Here is a 23299-nt window from a genome sequence, read left to right as displayed (position 1 = left end):
TGTTTGCCCCCTTGTTGGCTGTTAAAACAGATTTCACTACAATACGTAGAAAAGACAGACTCAAAACACGAAAAAATATGTACATTTATAAGGTCTTCATGCATCAAGTCCAACCCACATATCAAAAATGCATTTGTAAAAACCACACACTGTTCTCCAAATATACAACTGTAATGCATAATGACAACATAAGGCACCTTGGAATAATATTTCCACTTTATTCCAGATCAACATGACCTCATCCAAAACATTATAGTGATGCTCATGCATAAGACCTAGTAGCACCATTGTATTTTGTTCATCTTTCTGCAGACTGTGTTAAACATTTTTACCACGTTTAGACCAAAATTCAAGTGAGCTGCAGGAATATTTCAGGAACACTAAGGCTACGTTCACACTGCAGGCCTTAATGCTCAATTCCAACTTTTTGATCAAATCCGATTTTTTTGTCTGGTTGTTCACACTGCAAATAAAATGTGAAAGCAAACAGCTCTAGTGTGAACGGTTCATGGCCCTCAGAGCGGCCCCGCATGTGCAAAAGAAAACGTCGCAGACAACGCGCTCTGTTTCCGGAAGTAAAAATGGTGGCTACAGAGCTAGTAGGTGTTGTTGCAGCAGTCTATCGATTTCTGCACAGTCGTAACCGACAGAATTTTGACAAATTAATTAGAGAAAAAAGGACACTGAGAAAAAAAGAGAGCCCGTGCTTTAACAATGGCTTTGTTTGGAGTAGTGGCTGCTACCTCCGTGCAGAGGCATATATGGACACAGAGTTGTTTAGCTTGAATAGAACTGTCTCCCCACATGCTAATCAAGTCCACTGACTCGCTCCGTCTCCAGTGTCCGCCGCCATGCTTTCTTGTTTGTCTTCTCCGGCGCTGATAATTGCCTTTTGTCTTGTGTCAGTGACGTAAAAGACGGATTTAATGTTGACCATTCAAACAGCAGTCGCTTTCTAAAACATCAGATATGTATCGGATTCAGTACCACATATGAAAGTGACCCAGATCGGATTTCAAAATATCAGATTTGTGCTGTTCAAACTGTCATACCATGATCGGATATGGGTCGCATAGGGTCAGAAAAGCAGGATTTGATGCACTTTCGCCTGCAGTGTGAACGTAGCTTAAGTTTTACTATAAGGTAAATATCACATTAATATTAATGAGAGTAAAACTTAATATGTGAGCAAGTTATGAGCTTGCTGATAATTATTTTTAGATAATTAAAAATGATTCTGTGGTAACTGAATTTGAAAGCAAAAGATACTGTGCTCCCTTTGATTTTGTGATAAAGAAATATCACAGACATCCTCACCACCAAACTGGACCACCTTCAGATCCCCCCGCCACCTGATCCTGGATCAAGGACTTCCTAACCAACTGGCCTCAATCGGTCTGCCCTGACTGTACACCAACCCATCCAACCAACGTCATTGTCAAGTATGCCGATGACACCACTGTGGGTGGGCTCATCTCCGATGGGGATAAGACATCGTACATGGAGGTAGAGAACTTGTCCCACTGGTGCTTAGAAAATAACCTGAAGCTGAACGTTCTTAAAACCAGAGGTGTGGACTCGAGTCACATGACTTTGACTCGAGTCAGACTCGAGTCATTAATTTTATGACTTTAGACTTGACTTGAAAAAATGTTCTAAGACTTGTGACTTGACTTGGACTTTTACACCAATGACTTGGGACTTGAATTGGACTTGAACCGGTTTACTTGAAAAGACTTGATATTTCACCCCAAATATAAAATTTAACATGCATATTATATAGAGATTGAAAATGTGACGTCATTCAGGGGTAGAACCGCAAAGGATTCTGGGAACTCGTGGCAAGAGGTACTAGCGCACGCAGGCTTTCAATTGAAATCAGTCACACAGCGATAAAAAGAAACACAAAAATGTCAAGAAGCCGTTGTATTATTAACTGCAATAGCCGGTCGCATGACAGCCACAGGAAGCCGACGGGTAAAGAGATCGGTTGTTATCGGATCACGTCGTTGAAGAGAAATTGTTCGAGCCATGTTTCCGAAGTAACAAAGACGCGACGGATGGCCTGGATTGCAGCCATTCAAAGATCAAATATAACGTCCCAGAACACTCCAGCTCACAGGTTAGTCTGCTCCAAGCATTTACACGAAGGTCAGTGTTTTTTAGTAGTTAATACGTCATGTTCTTAACATAATTGGTGATATAGGTTACAAGCAAGTCTGGCGCTGAACAGAAATTGTCGCGCTATGCTCCTTTATTTATTGTGCATAAATAGTGAATTGTCCTGACACAATATTGCGTTTCGCTTCTGTTATTATGGATATCACAGGATAAAACAGGTTTTTTGTATCACTAATTGCCCAGTACGATTACAGCATACAATATTATTGTCACTGCTACATTTCTGTAACGCGTACCAGAAATTATTTCCACTACTAATTAATTACCCTTGAGCTCAAAGGTCCTATTAATAAACGGTTAACGAATGTGTATTTATGAAGACAATTTGTGAGACTGGTAAACTTATGATAGGTACGATCAGAAACGGCCCTAACCAATCTGGCGCCCTAGGCAAGATTTTAGGTGGCGCCCCCCTACATCAGCAGTGTAGTGTAATGTTGTAACAAATAATATTTCTATTAAATAAGCTTTACTTTGCATTTTCATTAACGTGGGATTATTTTTTGTATTTAGAAATAATAGTACCAACTTTTTTTTTTTTTTTTTTCAACATTTGTGGCACTGGCGTGGCGCCCCCTGATGGACAGCGCCCTTAGCATTTGCCTATACGGCCTATGCCACGGGCCGGCCCTGGGTACGATGGTCTTTCGTTCTACACGGTGCATTTCAAGGTCCTGCACCCATCCGGCGGTAAACTGTACCTGGGCTTGTTGCAGTGACCTGAAGTTACTAAACTTCATGAGTGTATGCACTCACTCCAAGAACCGTATAATTATAAATATGCATATAAATATGCTACAATGAGATAGCTGACTTCATCTAACTAGCAAATGTTTTCCAGGCTACGTTGGTGATGCAGTTTTTTTAAATATGTATGATATTTTTGTCATGCGATTTTAAAGCCGGTCCTACAAGCGCATCCAAGAATAACATGCAGCTTATCTCAGAACTGTCGGTGAAAATTATTCTTGGAGCTAGGTTTAATTCAGCTGCATTCTAAAGAGGTGCAATTTCACAATTTGTGTATATTTTCTAAGTTCACTATTTTGTCATGTGTTGAGAAAAACACAGATTTAAAAATTACATGGTCTAATATTTACATTTAGCATAACTGCAACATTATTTTTTCGTTTTTTTTTTTAAAGACTCGAAAGGACTTGAAATTCAAAATTTCAGACTTGTGACTTGACTCGGACTTTTACACCAGTGACTTGAGACTCGACTCTGACTTGCCTGACATTACTTGAGACTTGACTTGAGACTTGAGGATAAAGACTTGAGACTTACTTGAGACTTGCAAAACAATGACTTGCTCCCACCTCTGCTTAAAACAAAAGAACTCATAATGGACTTCAGGAGGCACAGACAGGTTCAATCTCCTCTCATTATAAATGCCCTGGTAAAGAAAGCCCTCTGCCATCCCTGGAGGCCATCGCCAGCTCCTCCTGTCTTGTTTGCATTTCTCTTGTTTTGTATATATGTATTTCTCCCGATTGCTATTTATTCCTGCCTCGTTCACCATAAACTATTCTTTGCATTAGGTTTTTTTTTTTTTCAGTAAAATTTTTCCCTTTGACTTCCACATACTTCTCCCCTGGTAGCCAAACCCTAAAGCTGCTCTTCTTGTATAAAGTCTTTGGCTGTTGACCAAACAGCTATTTGAACCTGTTTGCTTGTTAAATTTCAAGCAAATAATGTGTAATTCAGTATGTAAACTGTAATACTTCTACTGTGTTTTCAGATGAAGAGTAAAATAAAAAAAAATTAAAAAAAAATAAATAAAAAAAACAAAAATCACTTTCAAACTGAAACAGCCCATGTACTCTGAGGAACAGAGTTCACAGATGCAGTTATGATGATGATCTAAAAAATAAACTTTGATGCATATCACTTGATGAAAAATACAAATTAGCTCATAAGATGTAAAAAAACGTTTTTATACACTTTTTTTTTTGTATATCTACGTCTATATAGTCCATGAAAACCTATTGCAATCTTTTGTTCACAACACTGGAGTCGGCGTGACAATTTCAAAGGCACCGCTACGTTTAAGTATTTTAATCTGTACGGCTTGTTTATCCATAGCTTTACTGACTCAGACTCAACTTCAGAAGGGGTCGGGGGTGGATGTTGCTGGTGGCAAAAAATATGGGATGCACTGAAAATGATTGTGCTCCGCTGAAAGTGAGTCAGAGCTTTTCCCAAAAAGAAAGGAACAGAACCCACAGAGTTATGTTAAAACAACAAAAGCAAAATTGAATCCAACAAGTCTATAAACTGGTAATATCTGAGGGGCCATTTTAACAAGGATCACACATTATTTTCAACATTTGTGCATTTTCAGGAATGAGCGGTCTGTGTCTAACACCCAGCTGCACAGACACTGGGAAATCTATTCTGTCTTCATTTTGATTCATGCCTGCTGGGGATGTCAGCTAATTGGTTGCTTGGAACATTATTGACCAGATCTTCAGTATATCAATATAAAATTGACTGAAACTTCAAAGTAATTAGAGCACGGATCAATAAAATTTTTTCCCTTTCATGCTGTACCTGATCTAACTGTATATTTTGTCCATGATCCCTGTTCAGTTCTATATTAGCGTCTTGCTGGTGCTCTTAAAGGACCCAGTTTGGCACGGTTTGTGGTTGAGCTGGTTTGTGGTCCAAGTGACCTACAGCCCTGCCCCTGCAATTTTCTCTCTCTCCCTCTTGAGCCACGCCTTAATTTTTTATATTTTGCTAGGAAAACTGGAACTAGGTGAAGAGATTTTCAGGAATAGTTCCCCAGGCTTCTAGAAGGACATTCAAAACTCGTCTTTGGATGCTGTGTGCTTTTTGTTCTGTTCTCCATCTAGATGATCCACTGTGTGTTTTTCTATGTATGTATCTATGCTTTTAGTGCATTGGCAGTATGTTTGCGATCATTGTCATGACGGAGCATGTATTGTATCTAAATCTGTATTCAACATCTATTACAGCTGTAGACACTCACTTTTGTACCTCTCTTTTGACCTCCTCCACATATTTTGACAATGATTTTAAACCAAAAGGTTCAAATTTGGAGTCATCACTCCATAAGACCTCTGTCACTGTCTGTCAGTTTAGTTCTTGTATAATTTATCATACATTTTTTCCCTGCTTCCTTTCCTTAAGTATGGCTTCTTGACAGCCACCCTTCCCCTGAGACTACTTTTGATGAGGTTTTTTCTGCATGTTAGATGGATCTGCAGAAGGCCAAGTTACACCTGTCAAGTACTATTGGTGGCTGTAGCTCAGGAGGTAGAACAGGTCATCTACTAATTGGAAGGTTGCTGGTTTAATCCCTGCCTGCTCACGTCTACATGCGAAGTATTCCTGGAGGCAAGATACTTACCCCAAAATGTTCGTCTATGCATCCATCAGAGTGTGAATGTTAGATAAAAAGAACTTCTGTGAATGACGCAAGCTGTATAAAGCGCTTTGATTACCGTAATTGTCGGGCTATAAGCCGCTACTTTTTGCACAAGCTTTGAACCCTGCGGCTTTTAGTCAGGTGCGGCTTTTCTATGGATTGTCCATGATTTTTGTGATATCGTAAGACGATTTGTTTTGTGTGTTCCGCTGTTGTACGGCACTACGTTGCCTGGCGGAAGGATCGGGGTTCAAGAGTGGTATGTTAGTCACATGTCCGTCCGCCAGGCAACGTAGTGCCGTACGAAGTAGCTCGAAAAACAAACTTCAAAGTAGCGCTACGCGTTCAGCGGGAGGCGTGGATGATGAGCGGCGATAAACTTGCGAAAAGCAAGTTATGCCCAACTCCACCGGTGGATTCTGACAGCGTGGAAAAGTGTGAAAACATCCACGATCACCAATTTGAAGGGCTGGACTGCTGCATGATGGAGAGGACACTGCCACGGCCCTTCTGAGGGTGTTCGACTCTGACACTGACAACGAGGATTTCTTTGGTTTTGAAAGTGACAACGAAGGAGAGAAGCTGAGAGTGGATGACGAAGCCATCCTGAGCCTGTTTGTATCCGACACTGGAGGAGAGGACTTTGGTGGTTTTAGTGCGCAGGAAGAAGAGAAAGATGATGGTGAATGACTGACTTTTCTTCTTGTTAAAGCTGTGTCACTGCACCTGAGCCTAAAAGGTAGTCCGAATCTATTTTTCTGGTGTGCTGTAGGCTACTGTTATGTACTACATGTGCAAATATGTACCCATAACTTGTTTTTCAAAATATTAATAAAAGTGATGTCTCCAAACAGCCATCTCTTTCCTGACAATTCCCTTTGTGCATATTCTCTTACATATGATAAGTCAACATTGAAACACCTGCGGCTTTTAGTCAGGTGCGGCTAATGTATGTACAAAACAGGATTTTCCCCTGATTTTAGCTTGTGCGGCTAATATTTAGGTGCGCTTTGTAGTCCGGGAAATACGGTACTCAGCTAGAGTAGAAATGTGTTTTAAAAGGACCAGTCCATTTATTGTACCATTTATTTCAGACTTGAATTTTTCATATTTCTTAACAACATGACTTTCAGATACCGTTTATCTGCTGTACATTGTGTTTTTTTTGGCCTGACACTTGTTTGTCCTCCATTTGTTCAGTTTCCTCATATTTTTGGAGGATGCACTGCATATCATGCTGAGATAAATCAACTTCTGGGAATCAGCTTGGTGCAGAATTACTACTTCATGTCAAACTCTGCTATTTTTCCCCTTTTTAAAGCTTCAGCTAAAGAAATTGGAAAAGAACTTGTGTGTTGCAAAAAGGCTTCAGGTAAAAAGTGCCTGAGACGTCATTGGTTCTTTGCCAAGTTTTCTATTATGTGTAGACACAACACTGTTTCATCCCATAAGTGCCTTTTTATGGTCGAAACTTGAATGGCTCATAGGTCAGTGTTAAGTTGCTTAACAAACAAACTAAAAAAATCCCCTGAATGTGAAAAAGGACGTTAATGTTCAATGAAAAACTTGATTGAAAAAAGATCTGTGTGTGTGTGTGTGTGCTCTTTGACCACTTGACCAGTGACTCAATTGTTCAAATGATTGAGGCCCCTATAACACTGGCTAAGCCAAAATAACTGATAAGCCAACTAATTAAATCAAATTAGAAAGGAAACGCGGTGTATACAATTGGCAAATCTTGACAGGTAACCTATGATTTGACATTAAGTAGATTCTCAAACCTCTGACTTTCTATTTCTTTTGACTCCTCTGAGAAACTATTTGGCTGGTCATTCAATCAGGAAAGCAGTTCCGCCATGAATACTTTACCCTTGTCCAGACCCGTGAAACATTAACCTTGACAACACCACTGAAACAGAATGTTAACTGTTGACCTGGTCACTTCTCAAAGTGATGCCCCTCTCTGCCCTGCTGTAAATAATTCATGTGGGATGAGCTTACAAAGCCAGCAGAGCCTGGGCAACTTCAGAGCCAATATACAGGCAAAGTGTACATATAGCACTTTCATTCTTATAGCTATTGATTATGTGCCATGTTATCCAGAAGCTTGGCAATAGATTACAAACAAAACAGACAACAAGATGGCCTGACTGTCGACACTTGTTAAGCGTTGACTGTATAAGTGGAAGGCAGAGTGGAAGCGAGGCAAGCTGAAGGACTGATGGACCTTCGCCATTATGCAGACTTCTCATTTATATGTGGTCCATGGATTGCTGGGAATAACAGCTTAATCATGCCCTGACTTTCAGTGTGGGGTGAGGAAATTTGTTGATGTGCAGAATGACAGATCCTTATATAGAGGATTTGTCTGTTACACCTTAATCCATTAGGAAAGTCTCCTGCTTCAACTGTAGTAAAGCCGATTTGGAGCTTGTTGATAGCATCAGTGGGCATCAGGGAAGTGGCAGTTCTCAGAGAGAAACAGCTTTGCTGATATGCAGATATTCTGGGAGCATGTGCAAGCTCATGGTCTGAGGATTATACCCAAAGTTTGATGGACAATTAAAATATACTTTTACTTTCAGATGCAAAAAAATCCATTTTTCAGTTTAGGTTTAGATTTCAGGAGAGGCAACACATAAAAAAAGTCTTTATTCAAATAAGCAAATGTGAAGCCTCATGTAGTACAAGTTAAACCAAAGAAAAATGTTTTAAGCAGAGACTGCTGTGCTACATTGCGTCTGAAATAACTGGAAGATGATTTTTAGTGAGTCCCTGTCACGTGTCACATCAGGCACATGCATTAAAACCTTCTCTGACTGCTCGGGCAGTGCTGCAGCAGCATGTGGGTAGGGCTGCTGTGCTCAAAGCCAGATGGCCATGCAAGGGATATGTGCTCTCATATCAGATATGTTAGAAACTAAACGTTAGCATAGTCTGCAGCCTGAGCTTTTGGATCATAGAGATATGGCTGCCATCACCAGATGCTTTTAAACTGAAGTAAACCTTAAAATTAGATCAGTCTTAGCCAAGTACTGCAGATGAAGGGAACACCTTGTTTTCTAAGACCAGGGGAGTTTAGTCAAAACCTCGAGAAGAAAAGGTAACACTCTTTCTAAAAATGTGTGTTACGCCGGCGTGCTCCTGTTTGACTGAGTTATGGTACGGATACAAATTTTGATGCAAACTCTAGCTCGAGGTAGTGTGACACCTCCAGAGATCAGCTGTGAAAAACGTTCAGTGAAGTCACTGAGACACTGTTTACTGGAGACAATAAGTTTGCAAAATAAGAACTGTGTGCATGCGTGTGTGTTTGGGCCGGCTGAAAGAAGTAGGCTCCAGAGCTTCATGAAGAAGAAGAATGTCTTAAATAAAGTAATTTGCCTGGTTCTGCTGCATCTATTTAGATAAATGTCAAACTTTTTTTTATAAATACAACAATGTGGCACAAGTGCAGCTGACTGTTAGAGTTAAGTTCTGTCTTATATGTCTGGACGCTTTTTCAGTCAGTTTAGTCTGTGTTCATCACTGACTAAAGATCTGTTGATCTACATACACTGTATGAACCTGGCTGAATTGAAAGCTACTTTAAGACCAGGGCACAGGTTCTTGTAAAAAGATGTCTTGCCAGGCTTGGCCAGCACCTTCCCCTGGTCCCACATTTCTATTTAATATATGTAATTACAAGCACTGTGTGCTCCTAATAAGCAAGAAGAGCCAAGTGGCACAGTGACAAAGCAAACTGGGCTAATCCCTGTCACAGTGTTCTGATTTCCTTCCCTGACCGGCTTTCTTCCAGGTTCGGCAAGCCTTTCCTAGCGTGTAAAATCTTAAAGTGATTTACACTCCGTCGCGTCTGCCTGCCATAACATCCTACCTTATCAACAATGCAAACAAGGCAACCTGTGCAATCTCTGCGTTTGAAATTACAAGGAGTATGATTAAAATGACTCCTAGACATGCTGGAGTTTTCTTTTTTCGCTGACTCGTAACACGCAGCCTGAAAAAATATGCACAGGATGCAGGAGTGAAAATGCTGTGAATGGACAATCATAGCTATGTTGTGCTGCACAACGCAAATTAACTCAGCAGTCAGTGAAATTTAGACGAGTGGTGAAGACAGCACTAGGTGCATTTAGATGGGAGGATAACTCACTTTATGTCTGTTCTGTTCTTGAGGACACATGTCATGTATTCTATTTTAAGAGTCACAGTGCTCTGAGGTCCTTGGGTACAAAAACTTCAATATGTGCAAGAACAAAAGAAGATGAGTTTTTCTCTATACACTGAATTATTAAGCTCTTGCAGAACTATATACACAAGAATTGAGCCATAATTCTTAACATTTCAATTCAGGTGTTTTCAGTCCCACTGTCACAGGTGAATAAACTGAGCATCTGGCCTTGCAGTCTGCCTTTACTGTAAAAATATTTGGGAAAGAATGAGTCGCTCTGAAGAACTCATTGAACTCAAGTGGGGTGCTGTAATATGATGCCACTGTTGCAACATTCACTTTGTGAAATTTCTGCCTTCCTGGATGTTCCACTACAATCTCAAAGTGGTAGTATTGCAAAATGGAAGCATTTAGGAACCACAGCAACTCAGACCACGGAAAATTAAATGAAGACTCAACAAGTTGCCAATGCTCTGCGGACGGAATAAGTGCAGAGTAACAAATCTCCTCTGGTGTTAACATCAGCACAAAAACTGTGCAACGGGAGCTTCATGGCATGGGTTCCCATGGCAGAGCAGGTGCAATGTATAGGTGGTTCAGTAATCCATACAGCATTACAGTTATTGCATCTGACAGTCACAACTAAGATTCTAATTTCATACATTTCTTAAATTTTCCATGCAAATAAAAAAAGTTGGTTAGGCTGCAGAAGCGAGCCTGATCAAACAGGTCCTAAAAAAAAACAACCCCACATCAGCAGCAGACACCCGAGTACTGAACTTGAATGGGCATTACAGCGTGACATATATATTTTTGTGTACCTGCATTCAGGAATGAGGCTGAGGAGCAGGAGGAGCCAAAAGCCAATATCCACTGACTGAGGCTTCCAACGTGCAGCAGCCATAGTCTATGCGCAGGTCTGCAGAAGGAAAGAGGAGACATAAGTGGATGGTGTTATGTTTGGAGACTCAACCAAAATATCCAGTTTTCCATTCCTTATTTATTCCATAATTTATTTCATCTTCGCACTCTGCACCACTGCACATATCAATATAAATATGCTATACATGTTGTTATTGCGACCTGTCCAGGCTGTATCCAGCCCTTTCTCCCTATGGTAGCTGGGATAGGCTCCGAATTGAACAAGCGGAAGAGAATGGATAGATGGATGCTGTTCTAGTCTGTCTACTCTGCAAAATACATTGAGAGCAAAGAAAATAACAAGGCCCAATTCCCTGTATTTGTGCACATACTTGGCCAATAAATGTGATTCTGAATTACTCAGACTTCTGAATGTATTACTCACAAAATGTTGTCCGATCTAAGTCACGATTATAAACAAACAACATGACTACGCTATGATGAAATAACACAAACAACTGGACTAAATATAGTAACTCAGAACCTCTTTTAGTAGAAACCGTCCTCATCAAACTACACCCTTTTTGGCTCCTACCTCAAAGCACACTGTGTTCTGTTGATCTTATGTGCTGCACAATAATGTTTAATATTTAGTATTTACTGTCATATTCCCATATATCATTGTGATGTTGTTTATTCTATTACTCTTGTTCTCTTCTGCTTGTTTTCTTTTTTCTTTCTCAGCAGGTGACCCAGGTGATTGATATATGCATTTTTTTTCTCTGCCCGTTCTGTTGGTTTTTGTTTTTTGCCCCTCTCCCCCGTCCCTCTTCTCAGCTGTTTCTCTTTCCCTCTTTCTTTCTCCCCTTCTTTCCCCCAGTCAAATCTGTCCCGTATTCAGTAAGTGAAAATAAAATAAACAATAAAAGGTGAATCAAATGGACCATTACGGCAAGGCTGGGATGGTCAATTTGGTAAAGTAAATCCGTTGGGCATCTTTCTTTGCCTTTAGACAACAATTCTGATGAAAAAAAAGAAAAAAAAGAAACCGTCCTCATCAGTGTTTTCTTGTAGCTGTTTAAAAGCTCCGGATAATAATGTTTTTTAAACCTTTTAATGATTAAACAGCCCTCTTTAAAACAGACCTGGGCTATGTCTATGAAGAGTTAGAGTGGCACCACTTATTGGAACAGGCAAATGCAATTTAACATATTTCATAGGATATATTAGACCCCTTACATACGACATAAAATTGATAGTAATTATTGCCCCAGATGCTTGAGATGTAAGGTCACAGATGGCAATCTCCTATACATGCTGTGGAATTGCGCAGTGATAGAAGAATTTTGCAGACGGGCCATTCAAATAATCTCAGGGGTAATGGGGATCCAAATTGAACTGGACCCAAAACTATGGATTCTAGGTGACAGAGGTTCTATTAACGTGAATTACCATAGGTGATGCCCCAATATCTAAGTTGGATTATGTTCAGGAGTCTTGGTCTGAATTCCATTCTTTCTCAACTATTCGGTTCTTTATTTGTGTGCCTTGGGTTTTCTTTATTTGTAGGTCCCAGACTGCCCTGACATACTTCTGTAACACTGTAACACTGTTTAATTCAATTTACTTTACAGTCTATTGCAAACTGTTCAGCCCTTGAGGTCAAAAAGCAGCTCCAAACCAAGTTGCTCCCTCCACCTTGCCTCACAGTTGGGGCTAGTTCTTGATGTTGGTGCGCAAAGTCTCCTTTTTCCCCCACTCCAAAAAACAAAACGATAGCAGTAAATGTATTTGATGAGGGCCACTTAGGAGAACTCTTTTGTCTGATCTTTTCAGAAAGGCTCTTGAGGCAAAATTGAGAAAATAGAGAAGATACTTCTAAACTGACAAAGCTTGTCTTGCAATTTGGACACAAACCCAAATCTCCTTTTTAAAATTCTTGCATGCGATGCACCAACAATCGACACCAACAAGCAAAAATATTTTCTTTAGGTTTGTAATAGCAATTGACTGATTCTACTGTGAACAAATGTTTTAGCAAGTTGTAGAGATTTCTGCAGGTGTTTATTCTTTCTATTCTTTCTGTTACGCTTTTAAAATTACACAGTGTGCTCTTGGTGTGCTCTTAGTAGGACGCCCACACCTAGTAGCTCTACTGAATTTCATCCATTTGTTGACAGCTTTTCTTATTGTGGATAAAGAAACACCAAAGTCTTTAGAAATGCTTTTGGAGGATTTCCAGCTTCTTCTAAGGTGCGATGAGAGCGTTCGTGATTGAAGCATGGCTGCACGAGTCATTCTTTCTCAAGAAAAGCAGACTCAGCAACTGGGTTTTGCATGGCTGAATTCACAGGGCAGGGCACCTCTAAAACTCACACTTCTAATCTCATCTCCTTAATTTGAATGCCTGACTTTAAATAGCTTTAGCACAAAGGTTCACTTATTTTTCCCAGCCTGCCTTTTGAATCATTACAATTTATTCAGTGAAAATGTGAAAAGTTCAAAATTTTTCTTGCAACTGTAAGTACAGAATTGATTACTGATCAAACCAAACCTAAGACTGCTTTTCTTTTAAATTACTCACCAAAGCCTCAACAATAACCTGCCTGTTCTCCTGTGCTCGATAAGTTATATTCATGGTATTTATGGTGTTTTTCAGTCTTAAACACATAATCCTGTGAGTCTGTCTATTATGTGGGTTAAAATCAAAAGACGCTTTATGTCCAACTCAGTGTTTAAATGATCAGTGTGGAAGAAAAAAATGACACATTGTCCAAATAATACTCAGAAAAGCAATGTGTATAAATTTCCTCTGTGCTTAACAGGGATGGCCTGACTTATTTACGAGAGCTGGCTTCATTTATTCTGCGCCTTTATTTTCTTATCATAATAGAGAATTTCTTTTAGGACACTAGTGATTTGAAATGACATGGGCTTATAAGGTTCTTTTGCATCACCACAAAAACAGAACAGCAATGAAGACAAATGTGTCAAAAACAGTTAGATTTCACAGTATTTTTGCATTTTGCATCTCCTTGCATCAGCAGGTGATCTCAAAAGACACTCTTTGTATACATGTGTAACCTTGCAGAAGTTTTGCAGTTTAATGCACCAACCACACAAAACTGCAGCTTACTGGTGCACAGAGTAAGAACACAGACAGTAAGTAAGTAAGTAAGTAAAATTTATTTATATAGCACATTTCACAGATAAAAATCACAAAGTGCTTTACAGTAAGATCAGACATACAAGTTAAAATTAATTAAATTAGTTAAAAGCCCGTTTGTATAAAAATGTCTTCAGCTGCTTTTTAAAGGAGTCAGTAGAGTCTAGACAGCGTAAAGACAACGGCAGAGAGTTCCACAGCCTAGGTGCCAGTGCCTGAAAAGCCCGATCCCCACGTGTTTTAAATCTAGTACGTGGGACCACCAGTAGCCTCTGACCTGAAGACCTAAGTGCTCGGGATGAAGCATGAGGTTTCAACAGGTCAGAGATATACTGGGGAGCTTCACCATGCAGAGCTCTAAAAGTTACAACTAAAATTTTAAAATGAACCCTAAAATTTACAGGCAACCAATGAAGAGAAGCCAAAACTGGAGTAATGTGTGACCTCTTGTTTGTACCAGTTAAAAGTCTTGCCGCTGCATTCTGTACAGACTGAAGGCGATCCAGAGCTGATTTGTTAAGACACGTAAAAAGACCGTTACAATAATCCAAACAAGAAGAGATAAAAGCATGAATAATCATCTCAAGTTCTGCCTTTGACACCAGTAGCCTGAGTTTAGAAATGTTTCTTAGATGATAAAAACAGTTCCGGACAAGTTGTTTAGAGTGTTTCTCAAGAGACATTGAACTGTCAAATATAACACCTAAGTTTCTGAGACTCGACTGAAATGAAGGGTCTAAAAAACTGATATGCTGCCTAATTTCTGAGAGCATGTGATCAGGTGCAATAATCAAAGTTTCTGTTTTATCTGCATTTAACTGAAGGAAATTGTCATTTAACCATTGTTTGATTTCTGACAGACAATTATTTAAACAAGACAATTTATACAACTCAGAAGCTTTGAAAGAACAGTACAACTGAATGTCATCAGCATAGAGATGATAAGAAATATTATTGTAACGTCTGATAATGTGGCCTAGAGGGAGGATATACAGCAAAAAGAGAATAGGACCTAAAACAGATCCTTGAGGTACCCCAGAAGACAGAACTGATGTTTCCGACAGCACATGATTTATACAGACAGTAAAGGATCTCTCAGATAGATATGACATAAACCATTTTAAAACAACGCCAGTAATCCCAAACAAGTCCTTCAGCCTATTTATCATGATGCTGTGATCAACAGTATCAAAAGCAGAGCTGAGATCCAACATAACCAGAACAGTGTACTCTCCAGAGTCTGCTGCCATCAGAATGTCACTAGACACTTTAAGCAAAGCGGTTTCAGTGGAGTGCAATTTGCGGAAACCAGACTGGAAAATGTCCAGAACATTGTTCTTTTCCAAAAAGTTTATAAGTTGTTCTGCAACTATTTTTTCCAAAATCTTTGACACCAATGGAAGTTTTGATATTGGCCTGTAACTGCTTGGAAGAGATGGGTCCAAATTTGGTTTCTTTAATATTGGTTCAACAATAGCTTGTTTAAAATAGCTGGGAACTGAGCCAGTATAAAGAGAAGTATTAATTATTTCCAGAATACAGGGGCCAATAGAGTCAAACACACTAATGAAAAATGATGGAGGAAGTACATCAAGGTGGCTTGAAGTCAGTTTCATTCGACCAAGCAGAGCACTGATGTCCTGTAAGGTAACAGGAGTAAAAGAGGACCAGGTATCAGAGGTAAACAACGTGTCAATGTGATACTGAGAGGATGATGGAGAAATATTAGACCTGACAGCAGCGACCTTATTAACAAAATAGTTTAAAAAGTCATTACAGTCAGATTTAGTATAGACTGGTACATGAGGAATATCAGGAGAGACAATGTTTTTAATTGTATCAAACAATACTCTGGGATTTTTCTTTTTTGAAGCTATTAAATTAGCAAAATATTCCGTTCTGGCATTTTTTATCATGTTGTTAAGTGAGAAAATTGATTCCTTGAGATGTACCCTATGGACCTCAAGCTTGGAAGCCTTCCATAAACGTTCTAATTTGCGACAATATCTCCTAAAATTTCGAATACTTTCATTTATCCAAGGACAGAAATTTGAAGAATGGACAACATTTAGTTTCAGAGGTGCCACCGTATCTAAAATAGATTTACATTGATTGTTAAAAGACAAAATAAGTGAATCCATATCATTTTGAGCCATGCGAGGGACAAACATGGCAGAAAACCTTCTAGCAGCATCCTGGTTTATAATCCGCCTTTGGATCATCAATTTAGGAGGTGAAGGATCCACGTAAAATGACAAATTAAAGAATATACAACTATGGTCACTCACATGGACATCTTCCACACATACATCATATGCCTTCAGACAGCTGTTCCCCATCAGCAAAGACTTCATTTTCTTCCGTGCTGGAAACAGTCCCCTCTGAGTTTCCGTTTGCTGATCCAAAACGAGCCTGGTTAGCACACCAGACAATGAAATAAGGCACGACTCTTTGCTAAAGATGTACACTTATGGAACTGAAATTGTAACCAGTAATAATTATTTTTTCTACATAATTATTTGACTACAATAGTCAGTAATAATACTGTTTATACAGCCTTCAGAATCCCTTTAAGCACATGCTTATTGTAAACTGCATGGTTTAGTACTTAATATATACTTTACTTTAATTAATGATTAGACCTTATCTCTTTAACAAGCATGCATAGGCTATATAAACAACTTCGCATACTGTGCGCTAATTAATGGTTGCCCAAGGGTTTTGGCTATCTGGGAGAAGAACTCAGGCCATGCAGTAAAACTGTGGCTGCCAGTCTAAGTGGGGCACAGGATGGGGAAAAACGTCTTCAAGACATTGTGTGCATGAGAGGATAACCTAAACGGCTCTGTGGCAGCCTTCATCCTCTCCTTCATCTTCCTCCCTTGGGTTCTGCAGTGAAGTCACATCATCTTCCTGACTTCAGCAAAGTTTAAAATGTAGCTCCATAGGCTCAGCTGTGAACACGCAACATGCACTTGTTAGAAACTTGCTTTAAAATAATCTGCCGGAAAATGTGATGAGGTTTAGATAAAGACTGCTGTGGTAATTATCAAAGACAGCTTGTTAGTTTGTTGTTTTGCCACCACAGGTTTATATTCTACTTGTTCTGCAGGTGTGCAACACGACAGAGAACAGAGTTTAACACTCAACTCAGGTTTCAAGTGTTTGCAAATTGTTTGCAACAATGCTTCACTTTATCAAGAATTGTTATTGACTGAAATTCTATTATCGCAACAGTAACATTCATTTAATTTTCTGAATGTCTTTTTTATCCCTTACTCCACATCCAATTTACTTTATGATTTGAGACCTGGCTGGAATGATATTATTGGGCTCAAGCCCATCTGTAGACAAAGAAGTGATGCATGTGCTTAGTTAAAATTCAATTCATTGTTTTATTGTTTGTCATGAATGTCTTTGGTGGCAGATATTGAAAGTAATAGTTCATAATTGGATTAACAGTATATAAACACATGGTTTCCAGAATGAGCAGGCCCATTAATTCTGCTGTAAAAATGTCCAAACATCAATTTTACAAGGACATGTCTAACTATATTTATCCATAGTGTTTAACACAGCACAAACTAGAAATGTACAATGACGTGAAAATGATTTTGTCCCCTGTTAATTTCTTAGATTTGTTCATATTTCTTATACATTAATGTTTCAAAATGCAGTCTTCAAATGATGATTTCATTTATAAAGGAGGAAGAAGTCCATCCAAATCTACCTGAAAAAGTAACTGTAACTGTGATTAGTAAATTCGTTTTTGGAAAGCTGAGTTCAGTTTCAGCAGCCACACCCAGGTTTGATTACTGCTACACATGTGGAATCAAGAAATCACTTAAACAGCCTCACAAAGTGAAGCTGGCTTAAAGATCTCAAAAAGAAACAGATCGTACCACAGCCTAAAGGAACTCAGGAACAGATGGGAAACAAAGACATCATCTGTGGTTATAAAGCCATTTCTAAGGTCATCGGACCTCAGCAAACCACAGTAAGAGCCATTATCACAAATGGAGAACTTAAAATAGTGGTGAACCTTTGCAGGAGTGGCTGGCCTACCAAAATTAATCTAAGAGCACATTCACGACCCATCAGGAGGTCAGAAAAGAACCCAGAACAACAACTAAAGAACTGCATCCAAAAACCAAATAAAGGACTTGGATATGCATGTAAATAAAAGCTCAAAAATGGAGATCTCTTCTCTCTGGGCCTGTCTGTGAGGGACATCATATACACTATATAAACGCAACTTCATAGTGAAATCACGCACATACTGTGACTCTTTCCACAGCTGTTAGGCTAGAGTAAAAAAACTAACCTTTATTTATGCCTTCATGTCTATGTAACTATTACCTACAGCTAAACTGAAACTAAATTCATAAAATTCTAAATACATATTCTCAAAACAAATGATGCTGAAAACATACAAGCTATTATTACCACTCACTGCATGACACACATGTTCAGTTTGTTGCTTCATGTTAGGATCTTCTGCATTTGCTGTTGCACTCAAACAAACATATTAGTACATGCACCTACATAAAACAGTTTCCTTTATACAGTATATGCGCTCTCTTTATGATGCAGAACAACTGCTATCTTAAAATTAAAACGGTCATTAATAATGCAGCTAATAAGAAGCGGGGCAATTTACAGAAAGGTATTACCTTGCATTAAAAATGAATGCATTCAAAAATTGGCAAAGCTGCTACTGAATGCAGTCTGAAAACACTGAGAAGATGAGAAACAAGAAGCCCGATGACTGGGGTACAGCAGTCACGCAGTCACATGAATGCACGCACACACGTGAAGCAGGCGTGTGGCAATTTCAAGGCTTTCATCATGCTTTTGTGAGATTCAGCCCTCCCTCTCCATTGCCACCGTACAGAGAGAAGATCAAACCCTTTCCTCAGGGGAATCACTGATCTCTATGTTACCTTAGAGCACTGATCATTACAGGAGGAGTAAACAAATGAGTGGATGCAAAAATACAACTCGGGCTGGTGTTCAAACATGCAGTCGCATTAACAGTGTTCCAACCTGTGACTATCTTCCTACACTATATCTGCGATGGAGCTGAGGTGAAGCCGTTTCAATAAGGGTGTCTTAATATTGACTGAAGTAGCTAAGCACCAAGATAAGCCAAGATCCACATCTACTTTAAGTCTTTATACTGGCAGCTGTGCTTGCGAGAATTGGCAATTATTTTAAACAGTCTTTGATGCTTCTTGGCAGTTTGTCACCTAAATTTTTCCAAGACCCGAAGTAGCAAATAAAGAGATGCCTCAGTGTTGCTGCTGGTGGCATTTAGGACAAGCCTTCACAATTTCCTTGTCAGATTAAATAGCTAAGACCGCATCACAATGCAAACTGCAATGAACAAACTGTTTGATAAGTAGCACTGCAGCTCTTGTGGGATGTTCCCGGTCTGCAGTGGTCAGTATCTATCAAACGTGGTCCAAGGTAGGAATAGCGACAGGGTCATGGGAGACCAAGACTCACCGATGCACATGTGGAGCAAAGGCTGATCCGTGTGGTCCAGTCCAATAAATGAGCTACACTACCTCAAATTGCTGAAGACCTGCAAAAACTGCTGGTCTGATAGAAAGATGTCAGAATACAGTTTGTTGCCTGCAGAAGAGACTGCAGACCAAACAGGGTGCCTATATGACCTCTGTCCAGTGACGAAAACGCCAACAATAAGCACGAGCATCAGAAGTGACCCCTGGAGAAATGGAAGAACATCATGTGGATCGCCAGCTGCGTCGCTTACCTGGGGAACACCTTGCACTAGCATTGCCACAAAGCAAGAATGGCTCAGGGATTGTCTGAGGAGCACAACAAAGAGTCTGAGGTGTTGACTTGGCCTCCAAATTCCCCAGATCTCAATCCTATTAAGATGACAAGATGCCCCACCTTGAAACTTACAGGACTTAAAGGATCTGTTACTAACATCTTTGTGCCAGACACCACAGCACACCTCCAGTGGTCTAGTAGAGTTTATGCTTCGACTTCTCAGGGCAGCAAAAGGGGGACCAAAAACAATATTAGGAAGGTGGTCATATATGCCTAATCGATGTATGCTTACAGTCTCTGTTATAAACCAGTGGCTGTCATTGTTAAATAAAGCATCACGTATACCTTTGGATGAGAAATATTACAGTGGGGCTTTTTTCTAACATGGAAACGCAATCCTGATGGTCTCTTTAAAGAAGAAAGAGACGGGATCTGAACATGTTTCCATGCCCACCTATCACATAATCTTATCAGGACAACTGAACCAGAATTCAAGAGCACTCTCATTATTTCACATGAATTCACCTAAAACTGGGTTACTTGAGCAGCCACATTAGGAGGTGAATTGTAAATGTAGCCATTTGAATTGAGCATGGTTCATGCAAATCAGCTGAAATGCTACTTTTAATCATTTCAACACATGTCATGCTTGAGGCCATGCCAAGACCCAGTGTCAAATTATACCAATCTTGTGCTTAAGAAATGCTGGTCAAACAGAAAGCTGCAGTCTGCCATGCAAGATTTTGTTTTATTCTTTACACACATCACATTCGGTTTCCAGGCTCTGCCTCTCTCTTTCATTCCCTTCTGCGCTGTGTTTTTGTTAAAAATAATCCTGGCTCGTTAGCCATTAAAGATTTTATGTTCCCATAAAAGCTACTTGATGCCCTCTGGTACCAGAGGTATCATTTCCTTGTCTTCTAACGTCTGTCTGAAAATTGCATTGCTAATTTCCTGACATATTACCACCTATTCGAGTCACTTCCACTCATACTCATCACTGCATATGTGTCATCTTTAAGGCTTCAAATGTCCGGGGTGAATAAATCTTTTGAAAATATGTAGACATTTCTGTGCCCTTAGGCTCAGTCATAACACGGTTTCACCACAAGTAGTCTTTGTAATTTGTGGCTGAAAAAGTATTTTCTAGTTAAAAAGATGAAAATACAGAATATTGACTATTTCAAATGACTACGTAAAAAAAAAAAAAAGATGACCTAATTATTTTCATTAGTCAGCCCATAAACTCCATAATCTATCTGTTAATTCATCTAGAAAGCATACGAGACATCACTCTTATTAAGTGTCCTTAAGTCCTTTCCAATAAAAAAGGCAAACAGACACTAAAAGGCTGGCTTCTATTCACTGTATACAATTCTGCACCAGATTTACCAATACCTGTCATGTAAATGAGGGCTCCAGCCGTCCCTGGGGCTCAGATTGGGCTTGAAAAAGAGAAAACGAAGGAGGGGGAATAAAGACATGGTGCTTTTGTTGGCAAATTAAAAATAGCTCGCCTAAAGTGACAGTAGACCTAAACCACTTTCCGTTTCCTGCTCTTCTAACATTTGTTTTCAATTCTGCTGTCAGTCTATTTTTTTCCTGGGGATAAAAGCATATGTTATGAATAATGCAATCACATTTTACAGAATTAAAGGCTGTAAATGCCTTTGACGCAAAGGAGGTGAATTATCTGAATGGGCAACTATGCTGAGTGATAATAGGTGGTAAAATAAAAAGTGTCAGGGCCTAGTTTCCTACAAGCGAAGTGTCACTCTGAGACAAATTTGTTTATTGTTCGTAGTTACACTGCCAGTTGAAACATAAAAGAAAGTGAAATTCAAACTGAATGTATTATACAGGCCATTTCACGGTGTGCAAAATACTACCGCTGCAGCTACTGCACAGCCGGGACGACGAGGAACATTTAATAAAAACAGGAAATCTAATCAGCCAATAAATACCAATCACTCCAGTAATTGTTGAATTCAGGGCACAGCTCTATAGCTATCTAATCCATGTGGCTGTTAACTAAAAATAGCCCCAAATCCTGTCATATTTGCTTTGATGCAATGATTATGCACTGTGCATCTACCAGCAGTCTATTATTTACAACATACATCAAAAAAGACTCATTGCTTCAAAGTTGAGGGAATCACTAGTGTTCAGGATAGCAGGACACATTAATATCGTGGGGTTTGTCTAAAATCATATTAAAGCACAGAGAATTAAAAGCGTACATTCATGTGGAGCTACTCCCAGCTGCAAAACCGAGTGACAAGTTAGGAATTGAAAATAGCTTCATTCAGTGTAGTTAATACAGAGAAACCCACAGATTTAGAGTCGTAAGAAAGCACAAGTACTGAAACTGAATACGTTTCTTTCTCTTGAAACAAATCATTGACTAAATAAAACAGTCCTAAAGTAATGAAACAAAACAATCATGTCATTGGTAATTAATAGTAATAACATGAATACAAACACGAACAATAATTAGAAAAGATCAAGAAAAAACACATCGATTGGTTTGCTGAAATAACTCCCTACAGTCAGACCAGTGAAAACATTAACTGGTTATCAACTGCTGATATCACCAAGTGCAATGAACTCATGATCTTGTTGCCTTTGAAATGGTTGCTCTGGAAATGGGGACCAAGTCTGCACTCACTTTCAGTCTGTGACTGTTTTCAAAGTTGAAAGGAGGCTGCCAACGTACTTTTGCTGTAGTGTGATTGAGCTATTAAGAAAATAAATGAACAGCTAAAATAGCTTAAAGTAAACAACAGGTGTTTAAGTAGCTTAATGTAGCCTCCTGGATAAGGAATTCAAATAGCAAATGCTAGTAGACAGTTGGAAAGTTAGCAAAAATAACTTGATAAATAGTTCAAAGCGTTAGCTTAAATAAGAGCTGAAACAGCGTGGTCATTTGAAATATTAATGGTAAAACTTTCAAACATTTATGCTCTTTTGGCAGCTAAAATACTAAATAACGATTAACTGTATTTGCAAAATATAATGAATGGTTGAAAAAGTACAGTGAACAGTGAAAAATGGGTTTTGGTTATTATTTGCTATTAAGTGGCTTGAGAGTATGAATCCAGCTAAATGCAAAATGTGAAACTTTATTAGATATTGTGAAATATGGCTGAAATTTGAAACTGGAAAAACAAAAATAAAAACCATAAAATGCTTGAGAGTAAACTTTGCTGTGCAATCAGAATCAGAATACTTTATTAATTCCTAGCAAATGATGTATTATGTGTATTAATGATATGTGGTCCAGTTCATAATAACCTATTTGGAACGTGGAGTGAGTTCATCTGTCTGCGGCCATGTCTGACAAATAAAAAAGTCTGGGAACCACCATTGTAAATGATTCCTTCTACAAAGCAGACAGGTGGAGCTCTAATAAGGGAAGAAGCATGATTTTCCTCTCTGCTTTGGGACTGTGTGTGATATAATGATCATCAGACTGTTCTCAACCAAATGATCAATGCATTGGGCTGCAAGGCAAAACAGTTTCTACTGGGACCCATCACGATTATGTTACGCCAGAGATAATTTGTCAAGATTTGGGTTTCTTCCTCACAGACATGTAATGAGAGTAAAATGAATCCATTATGAACACAGCGCCACATGACAATAAGTCTATGTTGCTGTTTTTAGGGAGGAGAGAGAACGATATATTTCATTCAGTTATTTCCATCTCACTGCTAAGGCT

General features: G+C 39.1%; 1 protein-coding gene across 2 annotated transcripts in view; it reads right to left on the bottom strand.

Annotated features, from left to right (window-relative positions):
• The window catches only part of gabra3 (gamma-aminobutyric acid type A receptor subunit alpha3), a 119874-nt gene that overhangs the window by 76882 nt on the left and 19693 nt on the right, over positions 1-23299 (bottom strand). For both annotated transcript variants that reach the window (XM_076889017.1, XM_076889018.1), the window contains exon 2: positions 10571-10668. In XM_076889017.1, coding sequence (XP_076745132.1) covers positions 10571-10653 — 83 coding nt within the window. In that variant the 5' untranslated portion in view covers positions 10654-10668. The remainder of the gene's footprint in view (positions 1-10570; positions 10669-23299) is intronic.

The sequence above is a fragment of the Maylandia zebra genome, linkage group LG10, assembly GCF_041146795.1.
Source record: "Maylandia zebra isolate NMK-2024a linkage group LG10, Mzebra_GT3a, whole genome shotgun sequence".
NCBI classification, from domain to species: domain Eukaryota; kingdom Metazoa; phylum Chordata; class Actinopteri; order Cichliformes; family Cichlidae; genus Maylandia; species Maylandia zebra.
The sequence above is the reverse complement of the archived record's forward strand: the minus strand, read 5'-3'. Positions and strand labels throughout refer to the sequence as shown.